The sequence below is a fragment of the Onychostruthus taczanowskii genome, unplaced genomic scaffold, assembly GCF_017590055.1.
Source record: "Onychostruthus taczanowskii isolate IOZ18803 unplaced genomic scaffold, ASM1759005v1 scaffold69, whole genome shotgun sequence".
NCBI classification, from domain to species: Eukaryota; Metazoa; Chordata; class Aves; order Passeriformes; family Passeridae; genus Onychostruthus; species Onychostruthus taczanowskii.
Window position 1 is genome coordinate 2977321 of NW_024504676.1, and position 24304 is coordinate 3001624.

Genomic DNA, 24304 nt, shown 5'->3' on the forward strand with positions numbered 1-24304 from the left:
CCACAACACACATGACAGCTTTGTATTTAAGTATATATATATATAAGTTATATATATATTATATATATTATATATATGTTATATATAAGTATATAACAAATATACCATCTACTGGGGATTAGGGAATTGGCTTCAGACAGACACCACCAACGAGCCCTGGAAACTAGTACTTTGAAAATGGCTGCTAAACTGAGCAATCTTACAAGTCAGCTTTTGAGTTCGGTGCTGGTTGGAGATTAGAACCTGCACTGAACTCCAAGGGAGCGTAAACTGACAATTTCCATCAAACTTCAGTGATGATGGTCAAAGCTCCACCAAAAATCTCACTCTAAATGAAGTCAGTAAACCCCACAAGAAAGGTGAAAACTTCCCTTCTCTAAGGACAAGTAGGCAGCAGTACTTCACAGGTCTGCACGGGGATGTTTGAGTCCAACACAGTGTTGAAACAGAGGAACTGGAAAGCAGAGACCCATTGCACACACGTGGGTGATGCGCTGGCACCACAGCCAGCCTCCAGCCCTCCTCGGTGTTAAATAAAGAACAGTGTGGCACAAGGAAGGCTGTCACAGTTCCCACACACCACCTGCTATTTCAAGATGTACCAAGCAACATCTACAGAGCCATCACAGATTACTGCTCTGGATGTTCACCTCCTCCAGCTGTGCAAAGCTATGGCCTATGTGCTGCTGCCCCGAAGAGTGGAAGATGCTGTGAGCATTTACAGTTTATAACACCGGGCCAAGAAAACTAATGGTATGGGAACCTTTAACAACAAATTACTTACATTGAAGGAAGAGGAGTATTGCTTTATAGCGTTTCTCATGCTAAAGCCCATAGTGTCCCTACCTCTGCCAGAAGCTCAGTTCAGAAGTCTCTGACAACCATGTTCTGAGGCCAATCACTCAACAAGTCACTGAGAAGCAATCATCATAGAGAGAGAGATTCTTATCACAGGCACATTCACTTCAACAGCACGTTCATTGTTTTGTCAGTGAGGTTTCACATTTTGCTTAAGGATTCTTTAAAGTACAAACCTGCATTTTGCCTAATGCCATTAGCTTCACCAACAATAGCTCCAATTCCATAACAATGTTCACCATATTCCACACAGGACTCACGACAGTTTTCTTTGTGAGAATTAATATGGCACTCTGCTTGTACCCACAAAAGTGGGATACAGCCTGTCCACTGAGATTTCTGGTATTTTCTGATTTTAGAATAAGCAGAAGTGGCACTGAAGTAGTGTCTTACACGATACTGCTGTTGGGCTTTCCAAAATGGGTAAGTGCCGAAGGCAGTGCTTAAAAATAGGGTTGGGGGATGTGACAGGAAAAAAATATACTCGGATGTTTCACATTCTGTGATGCAGAGTACATGGCAACAATTTTCCTGTTGTTATTCTAAATGCAATAGGCGTGGATTTCCCCCTACCCCCATGATATGCTCCACAATTTTAAAACTGCAGAGGAAACTGAAGATTTGTCCTACTTCTGCATAAACTGGTTTAGAAGAATGAGGACAAAAGGGTGACTTCCTTGAACATCTAAACATGACTTTTTCTGGGAACAACAGTTCAGGTCAATCCATGAATGGAAAATAACCCTGCACTGTCCCCTTTTTAGATTCTGGATGTCAATGGGAGCAAGGTTCTTTTCTGTTGTTTTTTCTTTTTCAGTATTCCTCCTTGGTTTGGCAGACAGCTGTCTGGCCAATAATAGTAGATTACACAGTGATGAGGGTTCCAAACTTTTAATGGATAAAATAGTGGTTCTATATAATTTGGAAAATTTGGCTTGCAAATTTTATCCAGGACTTAAACAAATACAGGCTTGACAAAGGTATGCTTGTTTCTGATCTGAATTGTTTCCAAGTTTTAGTTCCAGTTCCAGATGTTAACTCCAAAAGACACAAATCTTTAAAAAGCTGAAAAAAAAGATATTTTATTTCTATTTCCACCAAAGGTACAATATGTACTGTATTTGCAAATTGCAGAAAAAGAGACTCAGAAATAGCATGTACTGGATTCAGCTGCTGACAAATGTTACTCATTGGAACAAAAATGCAGTAAAGTCTCAAATGTAGGTTCCACAATTTGTCATGGTTTTCTTCTAACACTTGAGAATATTCCCAAATAAAACCACCTTGTTAAATGGAACCTGCTACATGATACTGAGCTTTAGAGGGTGTAAAGTTAAGAGAAGTTTTTAGTGCCAAGTTGTAGACACAACTTCTGTATTTTGTGCATACTACGTTCCAGTCAAATATTCAAGATTTAGGTTTTGTGAGAGCTTGTTAGGAAGGAGGAAAAAAGAGGATGAGGTGAAAAAGGTTATTTCAGATAATGAAATCTGTAACCTTGTGCTTGTACTTATATGACTGGTAATACCTAATTTACCACCTTGACAGCAGCAAATAAACAGAACAACCTGTTCCAAGCTTTGCAGATCACTCCTTGCAGAGGACGACTCTGCTTTAGCCAAGAACATTGATGCAACCAAATCAATTCCTTATGGCTCCTTTTATCTTTTTAAGGTCAGCATTTGTCATGCAAGTTTTCTGCAGTGTTTGTAGTGATGGAACTACAAAAAAGATCTTCTGGTAGCTTAGCTGAAGAAACATAAAATAATAATCTGTGTTATTTGTCTCTCCACAACATAGAATTTAAGGACATTTCCAGAAAATACAGTTGTCAGCTCAAATCCTCCAGAATAAAAGAGCCTCCACATTTTGAGAAGTGTTGATAAAATTCAAAAGAAAGGAGACTGCATTAGTTCATACCTAAATTTATAGACAGGTAGTTAGTGTGTGCAAGATGGGAAACATGTTTTAGAATTCAGCCCCAGAATACCTTATTTGGACTTTGGAAAAGGTTTTGAGTCTAGATAATTATTTAAAAATTAAGAAAACCTGAGAGGCAATGAAAATTTGGGGCCTTAAAAGGTAAATTACACAGGAGCTGTTTAACTTTTTTGTTTTGTTGTCTTTACAGTTAATTACTACTCTGTATCATCTCAAGATTATCAACTGGTTGCTCTCCTTGGTGTCTGCAGAATTGTGTGATGTGCATCTATTGATACTGTGGTGTAAAATGAAGGATGAAGAACACAAAAAAAGATACTAAAAACAATATTAAGTGCTGGCATGGTGCCCCAAGAGAAAGCTGTAAAATTGCAAAACCCCAGAAACTGTGCAAATCAAACTGCAGCTACACTGTGTTACGACAAAATCAAGGATGAAGAACACAAAAGATACTAAAAACAATATTAAAGAAGTGCTGGCATGGTGCCCCAAGAGAAAGCTGTAAAATTGCAAAACCCCAGAAACTGTGCAAATCAAACTGCAGCTACACTGTGTTACGAGGGATCTTGATTTAAATATGCCCTTTGCATTGGGCTGGGTCAGATGGGTTTTGTTCTGATTGAACTGGTCACCCATTCCTGCCCCTTCCCAGTTACTCCCCATCCCCCAGACTCCCATTAGCCCTCAGATGTTTTGGTGTCCTGAAATCTGCCCATTTGACTGCACACACAGTTGCTTTCCTTGAGCTGATCCTGTCAAAAGGATCTTGGTTTTAAAAGGCATATACATTTCATAAAAAGCAATAAGGCAACTTTGCCCAGCTCAGCTGCAGACAGAATATTGCAGACAGACCTGCAGAGCACCTTCTCCCGTCTTGTCCACACAGTGCTCAGGGGAAGGAGCTTTAGAAGAGGTTTTGTGCTTAAAAAAAAAGAATACATTGGTATGCACAGGTCTGCTATGCTTTAGGCACAAACCTAGCCATGCACAAACTCCCATGCTAAAGATTTTTAAATATTTCCATGTAGAGCTACAACAAACTATTTTCAAGTTAGCCTTATTTGCCTCTTGAAATTTTCATGTGAGTCTCAATAACATCTAAGTGGCATAAGAAATTAACTGCCTGCACTGCATAGGCAAGAGAAGCTGTCACAATGTTGTAGAATACTCTCATATTACAGAAACACAAGGTAGGAGAGGTACCAGACAAGCACAGTGCACTTAGACTTCCACAGCAGGTCAACTGCAAAAAGAGCTACGAAATAAAAAGAAAAAATTTATTTCTTTCTTCCCAGATCATTTCAAGACTTAATTCTTCCTTTTTCTTCTACATGATTTCCGCACCTGTATAAACAGGCAAGCCTAATTATTGTTTTAACCCAACACATATCTGCCTTTCCCAAACAAGAAAGGAAATGAATGTCTAAAAAAACCTGAAATTCATTATAAAGCAGGGGAAAGGGGGGATCAGAAGAAAGTAAAATTCGTCCCTGCAGAGAAACAAGGTGGGGGAAAAAAAGGAAACAACAAACTTTACACAACATGAACTGTGGTCATTCATACTAGGAGACACCTACAAGCCAGAATTGTGATTTGCACCCTGAAAGACTCCATGTGGACACACTGGGAAGGACTGTCACAGCTGACAAACCTGCTGTCTAGAAACACAAGGCAAAGAACGAAAGGAAACCCACAGAGGACCAGGATTAAGGGTCATGCAGTCCACAGCACATCCAAGGCAAGAGCCCAGCATGCTAATCAGGACCACAGTAGAACCATAGCCAGTGGTTTTTCTCCAGGCAGAGTAACTTATATTTCTTCATACCTCAAGCTACCTTGCAATTCTTTTTGTAAAAAAGGCAGGGATTTTACTACGATGGATGGTTTAGGAATGATCTCAGCCACCCCAAATCTCCCTTCCTTTGCAGGCTAAACAAGGTGTACTGCAAATAAGAAACAGGATTTCTGATAAACAACAACAGGATTTCTGCAGAAGGAAGGGCACAAGCCTGTTAGCATTACACAAGGAAGCAGCATCATGGAGGGCAGAACAAAATGCATTTGTTTATACTGTAGCAAAACTAACTCCAACAATGTATGGCCATGAGTGACCTGATCATCCTGTCTCATGCACCATATTGCCTTTTTCCACCCTTCATTTGCACTGCTTGGCTGTGCCTTCATTGCTGAAGAGAAAGATGTAAATTTTCCATTGACATAGCTATTTTAATGTAAAGGTGCCCAAGGAGAACTGGAAATTTTACATCAAGTAAAAAGTCAGCGGCATTATTTCACTCCTCACCCAAGATTTCATCAGCTGCACGGAATTGCACTGACTCTACAGGAATTTCACATCAAGATTGCAGTATCAGTGTAGTAATAACACCTGTTTCAGCAATGAAGATATGACCCAGGACTTTCACAGCAGGAACATTTCTCTCTTGGTGTCTGGAAAACATCCAGGGAATTTCAGAGAATGGTATTCCAAACAACTATTTCAACCACACACACTAGTTGAGACAAACTACCAAATACTGCAGTCCTTCAGACTGGGAGTCCGAGGCAGAGCACACCTAACACACTCACCACAGCAATGCTCTGCCCAACACTGAACACACAGCTGGACTAAGGAGCAGTGCCTTTCCTCTGTCTGGTGAAAGCCTTTTAGCACAGTAAGCTTCTTACAACCAGTTTTACACCTCTTCTATTTCCAGCTGTTGCAGACTGTTTTGGAGTAAAAATGTCCTGGATCCCATCCTCCCTATTAAATATGTGCATATCCTTTTACTTATTAAAAACACCACAAAATACAATTGTTAATACAGAAAGCTATGTGTGACCCACAGCCTAAAATCATGTTTCCAATCCAGAAATGTCAGACACCAGCACACTGTCAAGTACCAACTGCATTTTAACTTTTTATAACCAAAACTGTGCAGCAGACTGTTAATAAACATGAAGTGCATGCAAGAAATGAGCATTTGCATTTAACTCCCTCCAGGTAGGAATGACAATGACTAAATACAAAACAAACATCTGCCCTCTTATAATACAATAGGGGCTTATAAACCAAATTTAACCCACAGATTTACATGCAAAGCGAACGGCTTTTTCCCCTACATACTGAAGATTGAAGATTTGCTTAAAAATATATTATGCTCCAAATGTAAGGCTTATGTGAATAGTTTCAAAACAAAAGACAGAAACAGAAGACACCTTAAATTTCATTGTGAAATGCAAGAAAATTCAACATGTTATCTGCATTCATCTGACCTTTGATGTACTCTCTGAAAGAGAAGGCTGAACAGCCAGAGCATTGTTAAACTAGAGAAAAATCTACCTTCTATAAAAACTAGAAGTAAACTAGACCACAAAATCATTCACTTTTTAAGAAAAACTGCTTTCTCCTCAAAAATAGCAAAAAAACCCCACCTACCAACAAAATGAACAACAACAAAACACCCCAAGCCACATCAAACAAACACTAACTCAAAGCACAGTTCCTCTTCACTTCTATACTAAACTTAGGTAGCTCCTGTAACTAAGTGATTGCTCAGAGTTCAGGCAATCATCACCTTGTCCTTACAGAAAATACTGTACTATTGCAACAATAGTAGCACCAAGTGGAAATAGGAAAGTCTTTTACCAAGCTCATTTGGTACAGAACTGAAAATTAAAACTTTTTCTCCTCTAAAATGGGGACCTAAAATCCAGAACTCCAAACTTGTGTCAGTCTTCTATTAATTGCTATGGGCAATATGGGTCACCCTTGATATCAAGAGACTTCACTTGGGTGAAGGAAGTAACTCACTTTTGAGGACAATTCAGAGGGTTTTGTCTCCTTTGCTGTGACCAGTACTTGCCATGTAGAGCAGTACTGTGCAATACATGTTATCACCTCTGCAGCAAGGAGATTCAAAACCACCAACTCACTTTATAAAAGCCACCCAGGGGCCAGTAACTACAAGTCATTATCACCAACTCACTGTTGTGCACCAAGAAGCTCTCTGTAATGAGAAGATGCGTTATTTCCCCAATGTTATTATCAACATACGAGAAACATCAGCTTTCTTAAGTTTTACTTGGAGGAAGTTAGGGCATCTAAAACCTCTCAAGAATGTGTTCCACTGATTATAGCATTAAGTTGTTTCCTTTATAAAACCTCATAATGCAGAGGACATTTTTATATAGATATACACATACATAACACACACACTCACATATATGTATGCTAATGAGATAATAAGACTTGACATCAAATGACACTAAACATTCCTAAAGGCTACTTAAGGCAAAATTTTCAAACCAAAAACTTCAGCTCGTGCATTAATTGTCCAAGGACACCACAACATCAAAGGAGAAAACATCTATCTACTCCAGAGAACAGTTAATCCATACAATTAACCCTCCTTCACATCACATCACACTATAAATGCGAACACATGCTCCGTTTCTGCATTGCTCAGAAGATTCTCCAAGATGCTATTCTTGTCACTAATGAGGTGCAGCACAAACAATTAAAAGACTTGCACAAATAACGCACAGAGCTTAGATTTTTTTTTTTAAAAAGAACCCCCAATGTCACAGGCTATGCAACATGTGAATTGCATAAAAACATGTGGCACCATCCTTCCTTCAAAGCTGAATATGTTAGACCCATCAAATCCTTGATCTTTCAGTATCACAGTTTTATTAGACTAGACAAAATTTGATTTAAGTCCCATTTTAGCCTATGTCATTGATCAGTCTCCCTCTTTCTCCTCTCTGATGCAGGGATTTATTAATAATATGTTTGATGAAGGGGGAGACTGGTGTCAGAAGAACAGAAGGAAGTTAAAATAATAATTAAAACAATGAGTAAGGATAAGACATCCCACAAAACAGAAGATAACTAAGCAGGTTACTTTCAGGCCTAGTTTACTACATGGCCACACATTTTTGTGCTGTCACTAGAAGGAGCACAGAATTGAAGCAGAATGCTGCTTCGACTGAAACCACTGGGCAAAACACTCCATTTGAAACACAGCCTTGTCCAAATCTACACCAGGTATTGCCAACAAGCTCCTTCTGGCTTAGTGTAACAGCATCAGTTACCAAAAGTTCCCATTAGGCTCTAAAATATATAAAATAAGTAAAGTCACTGAATGGTATTCCATTGCTGCAACTTCTTTTGCATGATCTGTGACTATATATTGTATTAGAGGGGGGAACAAAACCCACACAACCATTCTCCAGGATTTAGAAGCAGTAAGGGAATTGGTTGTTGTGTTCTGTGTCAAATAAGCCTCTGGGGAAGAGTAAAAAATAACTACAATCTAAAGAATAAACTGCAAATAAATAAAATTCAGGCTTTTTCTGCTAGTGGCAATCTTACAAAGATAGAGAGAGATGTTCTTTGAGGTAGCCAATAGATGAGTTTCAGGAAATCTTGGTTTTTTAACATGAACTTGCAGCTGTCAGAACTAGGAAGTTTTGTGCCTTTTCGGACTCTGGGAAGAATTTTGAAACCATTACTGCTTGGCCAGGGTAACAGGTGGAGCTGAAGTTGGGAGATCTGTAGGATCCAGCAGAGTCTGACCATCCACTTGGCACATGCTCAGCCAAATGTGGGAGAAAGCATCCTCTGCCAGCCTATCTGCTGTACACTCATCTATTTGTCAGTCTTTTGGGATCATCCCAGCCAAAATCTTCCTCTGAGGATTAAGCAATATTTATGACAAGGCTTTGAATAAATTAACATTCCATGTTTCAAAGTCTTTCTGAAAAAAGATAATAAAACACAGTCACTTCTGGCCACATACACAAGAGAGATTTTAACTGACATCATACACATCAATAACTGCAAAAAAAAATCCCCCCCCCCCCCCAAAAAAAAAAAAAAAAAAAAACAACCACAAAAAAAAAAAAAAAAAAAAAACAACCACAAAAAAAAAAAAAAAAAAAAAACAAAAAAAAAAAAAAAACAAAAACACCAAAAAAAAAAAAAACCTTCACTGATTTTTCTTCACAGTCATCTTACCTTCCCAGTGAAGGCCAAAGTTTTGGAATTGAATTTGAATAGCTTAAAAGCTAAACTTTCATTAAAAGAAATGTTGCCAAGCACACTAAGCAAACACAAGTTACTCAAATACTCACAGTAATCTGTTCCCAGTGTCCTGCTGAAGTTTAAATACGAAAATAACCCTGTGAAGTCCATTCCCTTTTATAAACAGCCAACATTAATTCAGACTTTAGAATAACAAACTGGTGCTAAAATGTCTTTTTGCAGTTTTAAGTGTGTGCACATAACATTTAAACATCCCCCACTGTGCTTGACTGCTCTATTCTTGCATACAAAGCATTTCAGTTTAAAAAGAAAAAAAATTATCAAAATTAGTTCCTGGAGAAAGTTGGAGGTTTTTGTAGAATTTTGGTGTACTGCTTCTGCCTCACAACAAAGCAGAAGACAAGCTGCACAGGAGACAGCACTGCATGCAGCTGTAATTCAGAGCACAACAGCTGACATGTTATATTTTTATCCCTGCAACCTCACCACAATCTCCAGTTGATGCCCAAGACTTGAGAAACCATGCAAAAGCTTCTCATTAGTAATGGAACATCGTCCCTCAAGTGCTGTGAAGCTTTACTGACCCACTCAGCACTTCCTACCAACACAGGGGTTTGCAAAAGCAGTGGCACTTGTGCATCAGCAAAGAGACACCTGAATCATTTTAGTTTCCAACACAGACCAAGGTTTTATTCATAAAATTTAAATGAGTAAAAAAAAAAAAACAAAAAAAACCCACTCAACCAAAACAACCAAAAAAAGAAAAAAAAAAAAAAGAAAAACCACCAATCCACACAACAAAAAACCAAACAAACCTGCTGTTACAGATTCAAAATAAGCAGGAAAGAATATGTAAAGCAGCTTCCTCACAACTAATGGTCAGGGATCTAAACACCTGGAGAATTTAACTGTAATTAAAGAACAGAACAGTAGAATTTACAAGTAACAGAATGAATTCCTACCCCACACTAGTACACCGGTTGAGTGTACCTGTCCTACACTGTGGCTTCCCAAACAAATCAACATTTTTCCTGTTGTCCATTCAAACAATTCCTCCCACCCACCTCTGCCTCACTGTCAATCAAGGGCCAAATGTGCCTGAAGGATTCTCTTGCCATGTGACCCAAAGTGTTCCCACACACTCTTGGAAGGCTTCCCTCCTCAGAAACCACCATTTGTGGACAAAAGAGTCCTAAGAGGCTATCAACAAGTGAATGGAAATGTGACATGTTATAAACAACCATGATAATGAAAAAGTTTACATCAAGATGTGACCAGCAGATGCTCAGATTCAGTAACATGAGCCTGTAACTCACTCTCAATCCCCACAGTGTGAAATGAGTTCCAAGACCAAGACAAATATAAGAACATAATAAAGTATTCCAGAACTAATCTTTGTGGGGAAACCATTCCAAAATACAAGCAGCCCAGGGGAAGTAATTGTGGAATAGCTGTTAGATTTTGAATTCATGTTCTACCTCAAACAAAGCAAGTTTTGTTACCCTACAAAAGCCTTATAATCTGTACAAGGAGGGAGATTCTAACAGGCCCCAAGTAAGTTCCTCAAAGTTGAACACTTCAGTACATCTCCTTTAGAAAGAAAACTTTCTGCTATGGCCCTGCAACACTGACTGCACAGAATCCCAGGAGTCAGAAAAGCACAAAAGACAGGACCCCTGTACCTGTATCTACCAAGTGTTTTCTACAGTGGTAGAAGCAGGGATTTTGCATATATAAGAGCACCATTGTCAAGAAGTAAAGACTGCTTGGTGGACCAAGTCAGCTGTATCAAGACTTTACAGTACTCCACATCCTCCCTCATTGCACACAGACTTCCTCAGGAAAAAAACCCAGAAAAACAAAACCAAAACACCCAACAGGCAAGAGGCCAACACTCACAAAGATCCCATAGCCATTGTTCAGAGAAAACAAGTCACTTGCATCATTCCCCACATGCAATAATCTCTGGGCTGGCTGTATTCTGCCTCTGAGGACCAGCACCAGATGTGCTCTATTTCCATATGCCAGGAGTTCCACAACCTGGGAATCAGCAACCAGAGTCCTTTTCCATTAACTAATTACTGTCACAAGATGGTGAAGGACCAGATGTGTCAAGGTGGGTAATACCCAAGGTAAATGAATCCTAGATCACTTACATCTTTTGCAGGTAACAATGAAAATCTTGGACCATGCAAGCTGAGAGATAGCATCAACAGAGGCCACAAGCAAAGTATTTCCACATGCTCATCCTCTCTCCATTGTGCCCTAGACTGAATGAAAAGCAGCAATCCTCAAACACACACTCAGCTGCAGCTCCTCCAGTTTTAACAATTCTGTCATGGGCAGAAAATGTTAGTGGAGCCACATGCTAAAGTGACAGCAGGCAGCTTCTCCAAACTGCCAGAAATAGAAGGGTAGTTTGGGGCTGCTTTTTTGTTTTCTTTAGGGTTTGGTTTTCTGCCTTTCATTCAATGATGCTGCCTTAACATCCTACTTAGGGAAGTAACCTAAACAAGTTCCCAAGAGCTCTCTTGACCACTGGGTAATAAACATTACTCACCTACAGACATTTCAGCCTTTAGCAACCTTGGTTCTTCACACAGTTGGGGGAGAGGGGGGAACAACACAAAGGAAGGAAGCAGAAGTTCTAAAAACAATATACAAGATCTCTGCCTAGAAGAGCTTTCAAGTCAAGAAGAAATACTACCAATATAGGAAAGTGATACTGCATGCAGAAATTGTAAAGCATACAATTCTGATGAATAAATACTCATTGCCCTGCCTTTTAAGGAATATTTTACTCATCATCCTGTTAGTTTGAGGCTTCATGCCTCTAATGGAACAACAGTCATTGCAATGGAGTCAAACAAAGCAGGTTCACTCCTAGATGGTTAGTTAAAAACCATATGCACAGGAGAAGACTCTGAGGTGCTTCATGTGTAAAACACTCCAAGATGCATTCAGAGACCATTTCAGTATCACTCACCTGTTGTCAGATAAAATGCTGAGAGTTCAGAGACGTCAGGGCATGCTTTAGTAACGCATGCCAACCAAAACCAAATCCAGGTATACTGAATTCCAGTCCCAAACTTGGTAACTGTGAAACTCTCCTCTTTAAAATTCTGTATCAACAGCTAACATCAAGCATTCAAGTCTACACAAAAAGTATGGTTGTGGTTTTCTGGCTTATGGAGACTTTTTTTTTCAGAAACAGGAGGTTATTCAATAACACAGCCATTAGAATGAAAGGGGAAAAAACAGAGCAGGAGAAACTGGTTAACCAAGTGTGTGAGCATGTGAGAACACAGATACTTATTGCACACATGCTCACACACAGACATATGAGGAAAACCTCCCCACCACCACCACCCTGTGCCCCCAAAGTCTCACACCCTTCCCTGAGTAAATACTTCACCATAAACTAGCCAGGACCTTGCAGAATATTATTTCTGCCTAGGTCAGCATTTTTCTGAACTAGGGGCAACTCTGTCTCTGCTCCAGGAGAACTGAATGGTCTGGTAGCTACACACAAGCTACAGGGCTCACTCGAGCTGTCTGCAACTCTTACCAAACACCTGCAGATCATGGTTCATTCACTGCAAGTATACCCAACACATTTCTGCTGGTGTCTGTGCATTCCTCCACATTTCACCGTTAGCTACAATGCTCACAGAAACTAAGTTATGGGGACCCTTAAGAATTCAGTTACTCTATTCAAAAAGCCCCAAGGAATACATCCTTGCTCTTTAAAGGAGGGTTCCTTCTGTTAGTAACCATAAGGTGACTAACAGAAGGAACCAAAAGGTGCTTTTGCAATTGAAAAGTGCACCTTTTTAACAGCATCATAGAAAACCTCCTCCTCCTGTTCAGATTCCAAAGCCACAGCTGATATTGAGCCAGGGGTTTCATACCTCAGGATGGGAGGGCTGATGAAGGTAGGCCAGATGAGATGAAAATCCAAATTCATTTTTAGGGGCAGGGAAGGACTGCAAATTATTCAATTCCAATATATTGAGGCTGCACAATAATTTTGACTGCATCGGCCACACCCTACCTACTCTCACTATGTAGCTTGCCTAAGTAAGTCCAGATGTGCAACTGAGTATGCCCTTTCTATCACTGAACACCTGCAAACTGGAGATTTAGAACATAAGTAATAGTCTACCACATTCAGACAGTAAAAAACATACTGTTAAAACCCAGACAGACCAAAATTCCCCCTAACTACATATTTCTTTTACTCAGCTTTTGAAGACGCAGATAATGTATAGATTTTTTTTTAATCATCCACAGCTGGGCAGACTTTCTAAGTGGAAAATGCCACCCATGTGCATTTTCATCCTCTTAGCTCTCACTTGGGAACACAAATAACTCAGCAGTTTAATTTGGTTTTATACTTTTTGGGATAGACACATCCAGGTAAGTCAGCAATACAGATTTCTGAGGTTAAAACACTTTCCCTTTGGGGAAAAAAAACCATAGATGCTTACACACCTCATACTTCAAGCTGCTGAATTTCAAGCAGAGGAAGCAATCAGGGAAAAATCTAAAGCAAAACTATTTGTATCATTTATATAATATTTTGTGTCAAAATTAATTCCTATATGGCAGGCAACTCTATTCTGAGCTTTTTTCTAAAACCAGAACGTTTTCAATAACTGAAAACAATGCAAAAGGTGACAGAGAAAATAGGAAACTTGGTGGTCATGAGTAAACTTCCTTAAAGGGGACAGAATACAAAAGTGACACTTTCTTTGAAAGAACTAGTTACACAAAGCCTCCAAAGCTCTTGGAACAATATGCACAATGTAAGTAGGGACCAATACACATCTAACACTGGGTAATTTATGATTCAGTGGCCAAAGGTGACACCTTCTACAAAACAAAGCATTAGGGGTTTGGGTTTTAAGTTCCGCTGGTTTGAGAAGTTCAAGAAACAGCATAATGACTTTTGTATTAGCTTCAAGTGCTAAGAAAGAATACCAAGTATGTTATATAGACATTGCCTAGTTATACTACAGCAGAGAATAAATCTCATAACCTCCCATTCCTTTTCTTCCTTAAGTCATTCACTGTCATCACCAGAGACAAACGGTTATCCAAGAGGCAAACTCTCGCTTTTTCTCTTTCTCTATAAAAAAATGGAAAACAGATAAAAAGACAGCTCTATTTCAGAATATATTTTCCTGACATCAGCAAGACTCTGGTCTAAGTGGCTGAGCCTGTACTGGGTTGGTGTGGCAATGTTTTGGTGACAGAACGGGGTACAGGGCTGGTTTCTGTGAGAAGCTGCTGGAAGTTTCCCCCATGTCCCATACAGCCAATGCCAGGCAACTCCAGCATGGACCCACTGCTGGCCAAGGCCAGGCCCATGGGTGATGGTGGGAGAGTTCCCGGGGAAATTAACAAGGAAAAACAAGTTATTGTGTAGATAACAACATGGAACTGACTGCAGCCCTCTTTCCTTGTCCCCCTGCACTGCTGGCAGTGAGGAGGGAGAAAAACAGGAATAAAATTAAATAAGCCAGGCAGAAAAGTAGAGGTGAGGGATAGGTATTTTTAAGATGTTGTTTTACTTCTCATTATCCTACTCTGATTTGATTGGTAATAAATTCAACTAATTTCCCCAAGCTGAGTTTGTTTTGCCCATAACAGTAATCGGTGAGTGATCTCTGCCTGTCTTTACCTCCATCCATGAGCCTTTTGTTAAACTTTCTCTCCCTTGTCCAGTCGAAAAGGGGAGATAGAGCAGCTTTGGTGAGCACCTGGCATCCAGACAAGGTCAAACCACCACAGAACTAAAAACAGTATTGTGAAGACAAATATGCAGCAGAAACATTTCCAAATACCACAGCTTTTCAACTGTCCTTTTAAAGCAATCACTTTTTGCCCCAAAAAATCTTATTTTTGTATCTGCACAAAAACTTGCAGAAACTGTCCCTTGTTATTTGAAAATAACCCTTGAGCAATAACAATTACAGTAAAGAGATAAGGCCTTTCACATCGCCTTGAGTATCGTTTATGCTCCACTTCTAGAACTAAAACTAGAGAAATCAGCTTAGAAGACTTTCTTAAACTTGACACACAGATTTCAACACCCAACAGCCTCTTCAGACAAAGTCTGGTTACACAGGAACATGCCACAGCTTTCACAACACCCCAGAAATGATGGGCTGAAGGAAAACAACATGACAAAGTGCCCAAGCACCCCAGTGGGTGCAAGGAACAGCAAAGTCTCATAACAATAATGCCGCTGGCAAACCACTCACTTAATGTCACCAAAAATACCCTTCAGGCTTACCTGAAAGAACAGATTTAAAGGACATGTTATTTAGGAAGTCTGAGAAACAAGGAGAAAAGAAATCAAAACTACAAGAAATCAAGATACAGGTGGCATAATCCAGAAAGCCCCCAGAGATGCATTGTGGTGGGATTCCTGTGAAATCTTCACCTACCCCATGCACAGCCCAGCTGTTTGCTTCACAGCACATACTAAGGACAAACAAGGTAGTTCTGATCACCACCATCATAGAAAGTCCACTAAAAAAGCATTTCATCTCCTACAGCAAGCCCAAAAGGAAGCAACTTGACCTTCTTGATGGCCATACTCTACAGCATGATGTTTTGTGATAACAAGAAAAAAAAAATCAAAAGCAAATCACACCACTTAATTACATTTTTTGTGTTCTAAAGACTTTTTTCCCCTTCTTAATCCCAGCTAGTACTTCAGTCTAGAAGAACAGAAAATAATGTGTTTGTGCAAAAGTAATGAAAAATAGTACAAGGACTGGAAAAAGCATCCATGAAACTGCAAATACAATTTCCACAGAAGGCATGCTGAAATTATTGACCAGGATTGAAGTGTATTACAGCTGTTAGGCATAATCTGTGCCTAATTCAAGCCCTGGACTATATGGCTTAAGCCATAAATACACACAGAATTTCAGAGAAGTTCTCAAATGATGTATCAACAACCGATAGATTATAGCCGCACTATACACTTTCATCATCTGAGTCTTCTCAGATTCTCTACTCCTTTTTTTTTTATTTAGTTAAAACCAGCACTGAACAGCAGAAAAGAAAATGAACATCTGCAAAATCACATTATAGTAACAGTATTTGATTCACAAGCCCCAAAGCCAAGAAGTTCACTAGGCAGGTTCATTCAATCCACTGCTGCTCCTCATCAGCCCAGAGGTGCAGAAACACAAAGCACACAACACTCCCTCACACTCCCTGGCCTTGCTTTACTCTTGAAAACACCACAGAAAGGAGGAGTCAAGCTTCTGTCTCTACTGACTGCCCCCTCCTACCTCCAATCTAATTCTTGAAGGCTGAGGATCAAGAATCCCCCAGGGTTAATTTATCATCTTAGCAATCATTGCACCAAGTCACTTCAAAAACCTGTATTAAAAAATGTATCATTCATGACATTTAATGCAACAACATGGTGAAATAAACAAAATGTAGTCATGGCATTTAAAGAAAGGGCAAGAGAGAACCTCTGGAATCACCATTACAAAATGTTATCAAATTCTAAGCCACATGAAGATATGTCAAGATAAGTAACTCAGTCATTTATCTCCCTCTCAGACAACTCAGGCCAACAGGTGTCCTGTAAGGACAGAACTACCAAACCAAAAAAACTGCACTTTCACAGAACACCATACACCCTTTAACAATAATTCATGAGAAAAACGTGAAAATCAAGACCTTTGTGTAACCAAATAAAAACCAGAAATAGAGTTTCCCTTTTTCTACTTTCCATAGTAGAGGGGAGAGTTACACCCTAACACACTTGCAACTTCATTTCTCCAGTTGCATCACCTTTCATGACAGCTCAGGAACACCACTCATGATTTACTGAACAATTACCTGGTTTACATCCATAGTCTCAACAGGAAGACCAGAGCTCAAAAATTCTGCCTACCTTAACAAAGACAACTTTTGTTACTGTTTAAAGTAAGTGAACTTTAACTGGGGAAGCTCAATTTCCTTATGCATAATAGATAAATAACAGATGCCATCCTTGCAGAACATTCAGAATTAGCTAAAAATACATACAGCATTTCAAAAAGTAAAAGTGCCAAACAGAATTCAACAGTTATTATATTATTAACCAGGCACACTTTAAACACACATGCCAACATTCGAGCTTCTCAGAACATTGACAATCTCACCAATAACTTACTACTGCATCTGCTGCCAGTGCTGTTTATTGCAATAGCAAAAAGCCTTCATACTGTGAAATGAAGACAATTCTGTAGCTGATTTACAGTCAAGAAAGCTCTTTTCCCACTAGGCTATTTCCATTAAGTTAATCTAACACACCACAAATTATTTATTGGTTTGAAAGCAGTTTCAATTGCTTTAACACTTTTATCATCCAGAGCAAACACACCAATTTAAATCAAGTATGTGTCAATTTATTGGCATCCTTGCAAAAGTTGTCCATGAATTTAACATCAATACAAAATGACACCTTACATCTGTCTGTGCTGGCAGGCAAAGTGTGAGCCAAACAAGAATAAAGGAAAGAACAGGTAAATTAAAAATCTTGTTTATTACATAGACACTCAACATCCTTACCAGCCCATCACCCACTCCTTACACTCTTTGGAGCTTCTCAGTCAAATTGTGTGGCTTAACAGATAGTTTAAATCTTTAGTAAACAGATACCACAAAGATCAGACACTGCTAAGTTCCACATTCAATTTTTCTGAGAGAAGAAACCAGAAGAATTGTTGGCCCGTAAGCTCCAAACAAACAACTGTACTGAACAATACTTTGTGGGACATAGTTCCCATTTTCTTTCCTGCTCTCACCACAACTGTTTCATCACACAAAATCTCAAGAATTGCTAAAAATATCCTTTGACTCTATCATGAGCTTTTCCATAGCCTAACTTAATGGCAGTAGGACTCTCCAGAAGTACTTTTTCCAGTTTGGATGTCCCAGATGTGAACTATCAGGAGATGGCACATCTTTGCCTTCTTCACAAAGACCTCAAGTGTGTCCAAACAGCACATGGGGTTGCCTAGCCAGCACCCCTAGCCATCATCCTATTTCTTTGCTCTTGTCCTAAGTGAACTTGCAGTGTTGTTAGACATATCCTTTCAGAAAGAGTACCAAAAAAAAGAGAACACTCCACATGCCTCAAAATCTCACGAAAATGCTGTTTTCCACTGTGCACAGTATAGCTGCATCGTTGCTGCCCTGTGCCACAACTTGGGAGGATAATGGTTCTACTGTCATTCCACCCCTGAAGCTCAGGTTGGTACTTATTTGAGTTCTCCACAGAGGTCTTGAGCAGAAAATAACACCCATTTCTTTCAAGGCTCTCAGGGCTGTGGGGTTTTTTCCAGCCACATCAAATCCCTATAGAAATTATGAACTTGCAAAAGTCAAACATTTTGACTGTTTAATAGCCCTTGGGTTACACACATAAGGAAAAAAATAAGAGGATTTCTTAGAAAGATGGTATTGTAGGTAACTTTATTTCTCTTCATTCTAAGAAGGAATTTAAACCTAACTATTGTCCTCAGTCTCAAGATGGCAGGCTGCTTTCACACAATGCAGTAAGTTTACAAGAAATACTCTAACATGAAACTAAACCTTGCTATTATAGCTGTTTCTGAGCACCACCAATTGAAATTCACCAATTTATTTCTGTTTTGACAAAAAGAGAGAGAATTGCTTTGAAATGTACAGGGCTGGTTAATTTTTAACTAGAAGCAGAGTTGCAGTAGACAGTCTTATATAGTAAGTCAGGTGTGTCTATATTCCAGGAGAGGTTTTGTAACCTTTATTTCTTGTTACGCTGCCAAATCTTACCCTAACACTAAAGGATAACAAGTTCCCAGAAACAATCTGTTTGCTAAAAAGTTACCTTGGCTTGCCTTATTTGAGAAACATGAAGGACTGAGAAAATTTACAGCTGGGACAAACCCCAAAGCCTGTTTTACCAACAACTACATTATAAACAACTAAAATAAAAATTCTTAGTTAAAGCAGCAAGAGGCAAGGGTGGAACTTATGCTGGGGTATCGATGAAATACATTCATGTTCTGCTAAGTACCGACTTTGTGTGTCATGCTGATCTGTGTATTTCAGGCATCTATAGTATGAGTGATTTTAAAGCTTCTCTGTGTGCTTTAAAATAAATATATATAATTTAATTTAAAATTAAACAGTAACAAATCAGTTCACATACCATACCTAAAGACAGTGAAACCTATTTAACTTTCCCTGGAGAAAGAAGACTCAGTGCTTTGAAAGTATGAACTTAAACTTCACAGTCAACCTGAACTTTCATTATTTCCTCACTATTTCAAGAGGATTTATGACCATAATTTGTGACAGACCCTCACATCATGCTAGTAATAGTTACTAAGAAAATAGTGACCAGCCCCCTAAATCAATGACAGACTGACTGAAATGGCACTGAAATGCACTTGAGGACTCCTACACAGCACATTTCCCCATCATAAAATTAGTAAGTGATTTTTCCTGCTACCTTCTACATTTAACCACAGCAACAGGTTTCACTAGCTATAGGTCATCTCATGTAAACAGTATGGATTGAAAGTCATTTTAGGGTTGGTTGTGCTCAAATGCATTTTTTATTTCACGCTGCATCCCTAGTTTCAAATATTTGCAACCATCCCACTTCCCTGTGTCACACTTCTCTCTTCACCTCTCTGTATCCTGTGTTTGCAGGTATCAGGCAAATAGTTGTTACATTAAAGAAAACTAAGATACAATCTCACTATTTTGGGAAACATTCAAGTGCATGACAAGACACAGTTAAGCAAGCATTTGTGAGTTTAAGTAAAAATAATTTTGGCTTGAGATAGCTCTTAAGCAAGAATTATCTCAACTTACTTGAGCATTTTAAGACTCCCACATGAAATAGCCACTGTGCAATAGTAAGAATCCATAACTTACGGTATTTTCACAAAAATGAAAGAGCATTAAATACTTTGCATGAGCAAGAAATTCCTCCCTTCAAGGAAGGACCAAAGCAAGGATCATTTTGTCTTTTCATAGTGAAATGAGTCAAGTACAAGCCATATCCAAAACAGTTTTATCATTATTTCAAGCCACATAAATAAAACCACTCCTGACACCACCACATACAGAGCAAGAACTTAGAGCTCTGCAGCAAAATTATTTCACAGCCAAAGTATTCAAGATCTATTACAACATGCCAAACTTCAGTGAAGCTGCAGCGCTGCAGAAGCTCCCAGCAGATCCCCAATCGTGCACAGATGCATTTACATATTTGTAAGATAAGCACATCAAAATACTTTTAATAGCTAAAAGTCAGGCATCTCCTTACAGAGGGATTCTCAGAACGGGAATTAAATCTATGCAGAGCCTCTCATAGTGCATCCATGCTCCTTCTCAAAGGACAGATGCACTGTCCTTAAAAGTACTGTCCACATCAACACAACAAAACCTTCCTAATAAATAGGCAGAAGAAAGGCAATGTCATTAAGATCTGTAACTAAGACTCCTTAACTAATTATTAAAAATGGTACATTTGTAGCCCAGTTCTTCCATGCATGTTAAGGAAGGTGACTGCTCATATCAAACATACACAATATTAAATTAATCACTGTCTCTCAAACGAGGTGAAAGAAAACCAAACTCCAAGTTAGAACTTACTCCTTAGTTTTATCATGAACTATTATTTTCCTAATTCCAAATGCAAAGTTATCCCTTTTTTAAAAAGGGATTTTTCTATTAGAACCTTTCAAGTAAATGTAAGGAAATCTTTTAAGGAGTCTTCATACAAGAGCCCTAGAAGTCAATTTCCACCCTCCACCCCTCACAAAAGCTACATTAGCTTCATTCAGTGAAGCAGGAATGTGACCATCTCCACACAAACATAAGTGTTCAGAAAGGAACAAACCACATTTCAGGTTTTCAGAAACATTTTTAAAAGACGGTGGCAGCGTGTATGGAGGAGGTGGACCCTGCGATATGAAGGGATATGAAGGGTATCTTTTTGATATAATCCAGACAGAATAAGCAATACATAATACACACCCACACAGAGCTCCAACTAAAAATATAGAATGATGATGCCAGCAGAATATGGTCTGTTCTCTTGCTCCAAATGACAGTTCTAATAATTACAGGAGGTTTGAAAAGGTGGGTGGCCTAATAAAAAGAGGCCCTGAGGTGATGTTCTGACAGCCTTGGCCACACTGCCGAGTTTTCCAAACTACCTAGGAAATCGCAACAACCAGGCTTCGGCTTGCTCAAGCACCGGGGTGATGCATCCAGGCAGACCACATGCAGCAGCAAAAAAACAGAAGCCTTGCACATGCAGCCCGAACTCCTCGTCCCGGGCGAGACAAAGTCGGGAGCGAAGCCGCACGCAGGAGGAACGGAGGAACGGACACCGTCCCGCTCCCCACGGATGCTGCAGGCACAGCACCGCCTCCGTTTATTTGTGATTTAAAACGATTAGCACACTCACTTAAAAACGGGACGGCCAAGGGAAAGCGGAGGGCAGGCTCCGTGCCCGGGACGGGGCACCCGGACTGCAGCTCCGGCACGGCCCGCGGTACCGGGCCGGGCCGGGCCGGACCCCCGCGCGCCGCGTCCCGCCGGTGCCTCCGCCGCAGCCTCACACCGGACCGGGGCGAGGGGGGAACACGGGGCACGCACACCAAACTCGCCTTCCCCCCACCCCCTCCCCGGCCCGGCCAAGAGTTTGAGCGACACCCGACACCGACCCCTCCGAACTCCACAGAAATCCCTGCCCGGGACCGCGGAAGGACAGGAGTCGGGGGGGCGAGGGGGGTGGGCGACTTTTGTCTCTCTTTTTGCAACTGTGCGCGTTTACCTGAGCCACCCCTGAGGGAAAACCGCCTCGCCCCCAAGCGGGATACGTCCCGAGGGAACAGGGAGGAGAGGCCTCCTTTTCCTGCGCACCCTTTTTGCAGGAAAGAGTGGCAAGAAGCAATAGTTTTGGGGGGGAACCGGCGCAGGCAGCCTCCCGGCCCGTCTCGCCCATGTGCGCGTCCTGCGCCTCCGCGGGAGCCTGGCCCCGCTCCCGCCCCTCCCCGCCGCACTCCCGGCGGAGCGCGGGGGAAAGTTTGCCCAAGTCCGACAACAAAAGGGACAGCGGCGCTCGCCTCCCGGCCCTCCCGGGCCCCGCGACGCCCCGACGAGCTTACCCCCGGCCGAGCCCGGCTCGCAGCGCAGCACCGAGGCGGCGAGGAGCCGCAGCAGCAGCAGCAGCGGGAGCGGCGCGGCCGCCGCCGCCTCCATGTTGTGCCGCCGCAGCAGCTGCCGAGCGCACGGAGCGTCTCAGGCAGGCTCCATGCTCGGGGCGCTGCGCTCGGCGAGGAGGGAGGCGGGGAAGGGGGGAGGCGCTGCAGCCGACCCTCCTCCTCCTCCTCACGCCGCCAGGGAGGGGGCTGGGATGGAGGATCCCGGCTCGCACCGCATCCCGGGAGCGGGTGGGGGCGCACCGTCCCGCCGCGGCGCGTCCCACGAGTGGGAACACCTGGCCGCGCGGGGAGGAGGTGGGGCTCCGGGGCCTTATCTTGTTAACTCGTTCCTGCTGGAGCAATTACTCCAGAACCAGCCGGGAAGGCTGGAGAAGATGGCTCGCTGCGTGTGCAAAAAGCAACCTTGCGCTGGTGGATTTGGAAGTTAACAGCGGGGACGCCCGCCCCTTTTTCTGTCTCCAGGAAAAAGAGTGGCTGTTTTCTTCCCGAATGGAGGTTCGTTCTTGTCTTTCTCCTCCCACCAAAACAAACATTTTATTAAGTCACTCTTCCACAAAACACTAGTTTTCAAAGAAAAATGCATTCAACAACAGTCTTTTGTTGCCTTTCCCCCCCTCTCTGTTAAGCATGCCACCTGCTCCTATAAACACATTAGCACCAGGAAAGAGGCAGAAACTGCACTTGGACGTGGGGCTTGGTTTGTGCCGGGGCAGGTACAGGGGGCTGAGAAGCACCCGGCTCACACTGAGACATCCCGCGCCTTTCACAGACCAGATACTGCCCCCGTCTCTCCCACAGGGATGAAACCAAACGGCATAAGCCAAGAATTTTCATTTAAGTGTCCATTTTTGGGCATCAGCGTCCTTGTGCTGACACTGATTTGACAATAAGAAAAAGGATTGCTAGACGGCCTTGTATAGAGGTGGAAATCACAAGGGTCTACCCAGCATCCACTTTAAATGTTTTTTGCAAGTCTCAGAGCAAGAGCCATAAATCACAAGCAAGCACTTAGCAAATGGATGTCACATTTTAATAGTTTCATTACATTTCAGAGATTAGTGATATCCAGGTTGCCCTGTTGTCACGTACTAATTTATCTGCTTTGCTGTAGGTGCTAGAGCAGCAGCTGAGATTTCTTCTTGGTGCCCCATGGACCCCTGCCCAACTCAAATACCAGGATCAAATATTCAAGAATTAGTTTAATTCCTGTTGGTTACTCCATTGCAGACCTCCCCTGTGAGGGAAAAGGCAGAGTGTTTTGATTTGGTTTGTTTCTAAAGTCAGCAATATTCAACTTAGCTCAGAAAGCAGTTTAAAAATTCAAGAGGTTACAAAGGACTTATAGTGCTGACATTAAAGATCACCTGTAAAGGGGGAAGAAAAGTTTTCTTCTCTCTCTTGTTTCTGGTTTAACATACAGATAACATGTATTTTAAAGAGGGCTCATTTAAGTGGCGTTTAAAACCTAGAAAAATCTCAGCTTCCTTGAAGGCAGAAAAAGCAGAAGTTGGCCTTTGGTGATAGATCTGTAATAAACTGGAACCCAAATCTAGGCTGCTGTAAATCATTAATGGAAAAACTTTGTGTGAACACCAACTGAATGAGGGTTTTGTTTTGCATCTGCTTAAAGAAATTGCCCAAGACCAGAGAAATAACTGGAAGAAAGATTTCTTTGTTGAAGGCAGTGATTGGACTTTACTTTTGATGGCTCTAACCTCCTGCATTGTGGAAATTACCCAGCAGTCCTGGCATCACAGTAAGTGGGGTTAATCGAAGTTAGAGGCAAAGAAAGGCCACATGAAGCAGTTGTACTTGCACCAGGCAGTGGGGAACAGTGGGGTTCCCATCCCAAACCCTAACAGCTTGGGGGCCATATACAAAACTGGTTTGTGTGCCTGGAGGGAGAGCCCAGCTGTCCTGTGATGGCCTCAACAGCACCAGAGCAACAGAGTTCCCTGGCCCTAACAGGATCAGAGGTCAGCTGCTGAGATGACCTATCCATCACTCCAATGCCAGTGCCAAGCCATGTGGAGGGGGTGAGCTGAATCTGCCCACAGGCTCCTGGAGGGCGGCAGCAAGTTCTCTTTCAGCTGCTTCCAGCACTCGGTAACTTGGGTCCTAAGGTCCCATACTAGGATGCAATAGCCTGCTGTTATCCCTGCTCCATCCAAGAGATGATTATCCCCCTACCTGACCCTGTCAAACTGCA

At 41.3% G+C, this 24304-nt stretch overlaps 1 protein-coding gene across 3 annotated transcripts in view; it reads right to left on the reverse strand.

Moving 5' to 3' along the window:
• Positions 1-22297, reverse strand: part of LRP5 (LDL receptor related protein 5) — a 134951-nt gene extending 112654 nt beyond the window's left edge. For all 3 annotated transcript variants that reach the window (XM_041421114.1, XM_041421113.1, XM_041421112.1), the window contains exon 1: positions 22039-22297. Coding sequence is in view for 2 of the 3 variants with exons in the window: in XM_041421113.1 (XP_041277047.1) it covers positions 22039-22132 (94 nt within the window). In the remaining variant the exon portion in view is untranslated. The remainder of the gene's footprint in view (positions 1-22038) is intronic.
• Positions 22298-24304: the final 2007 nt, after the last annotated feature.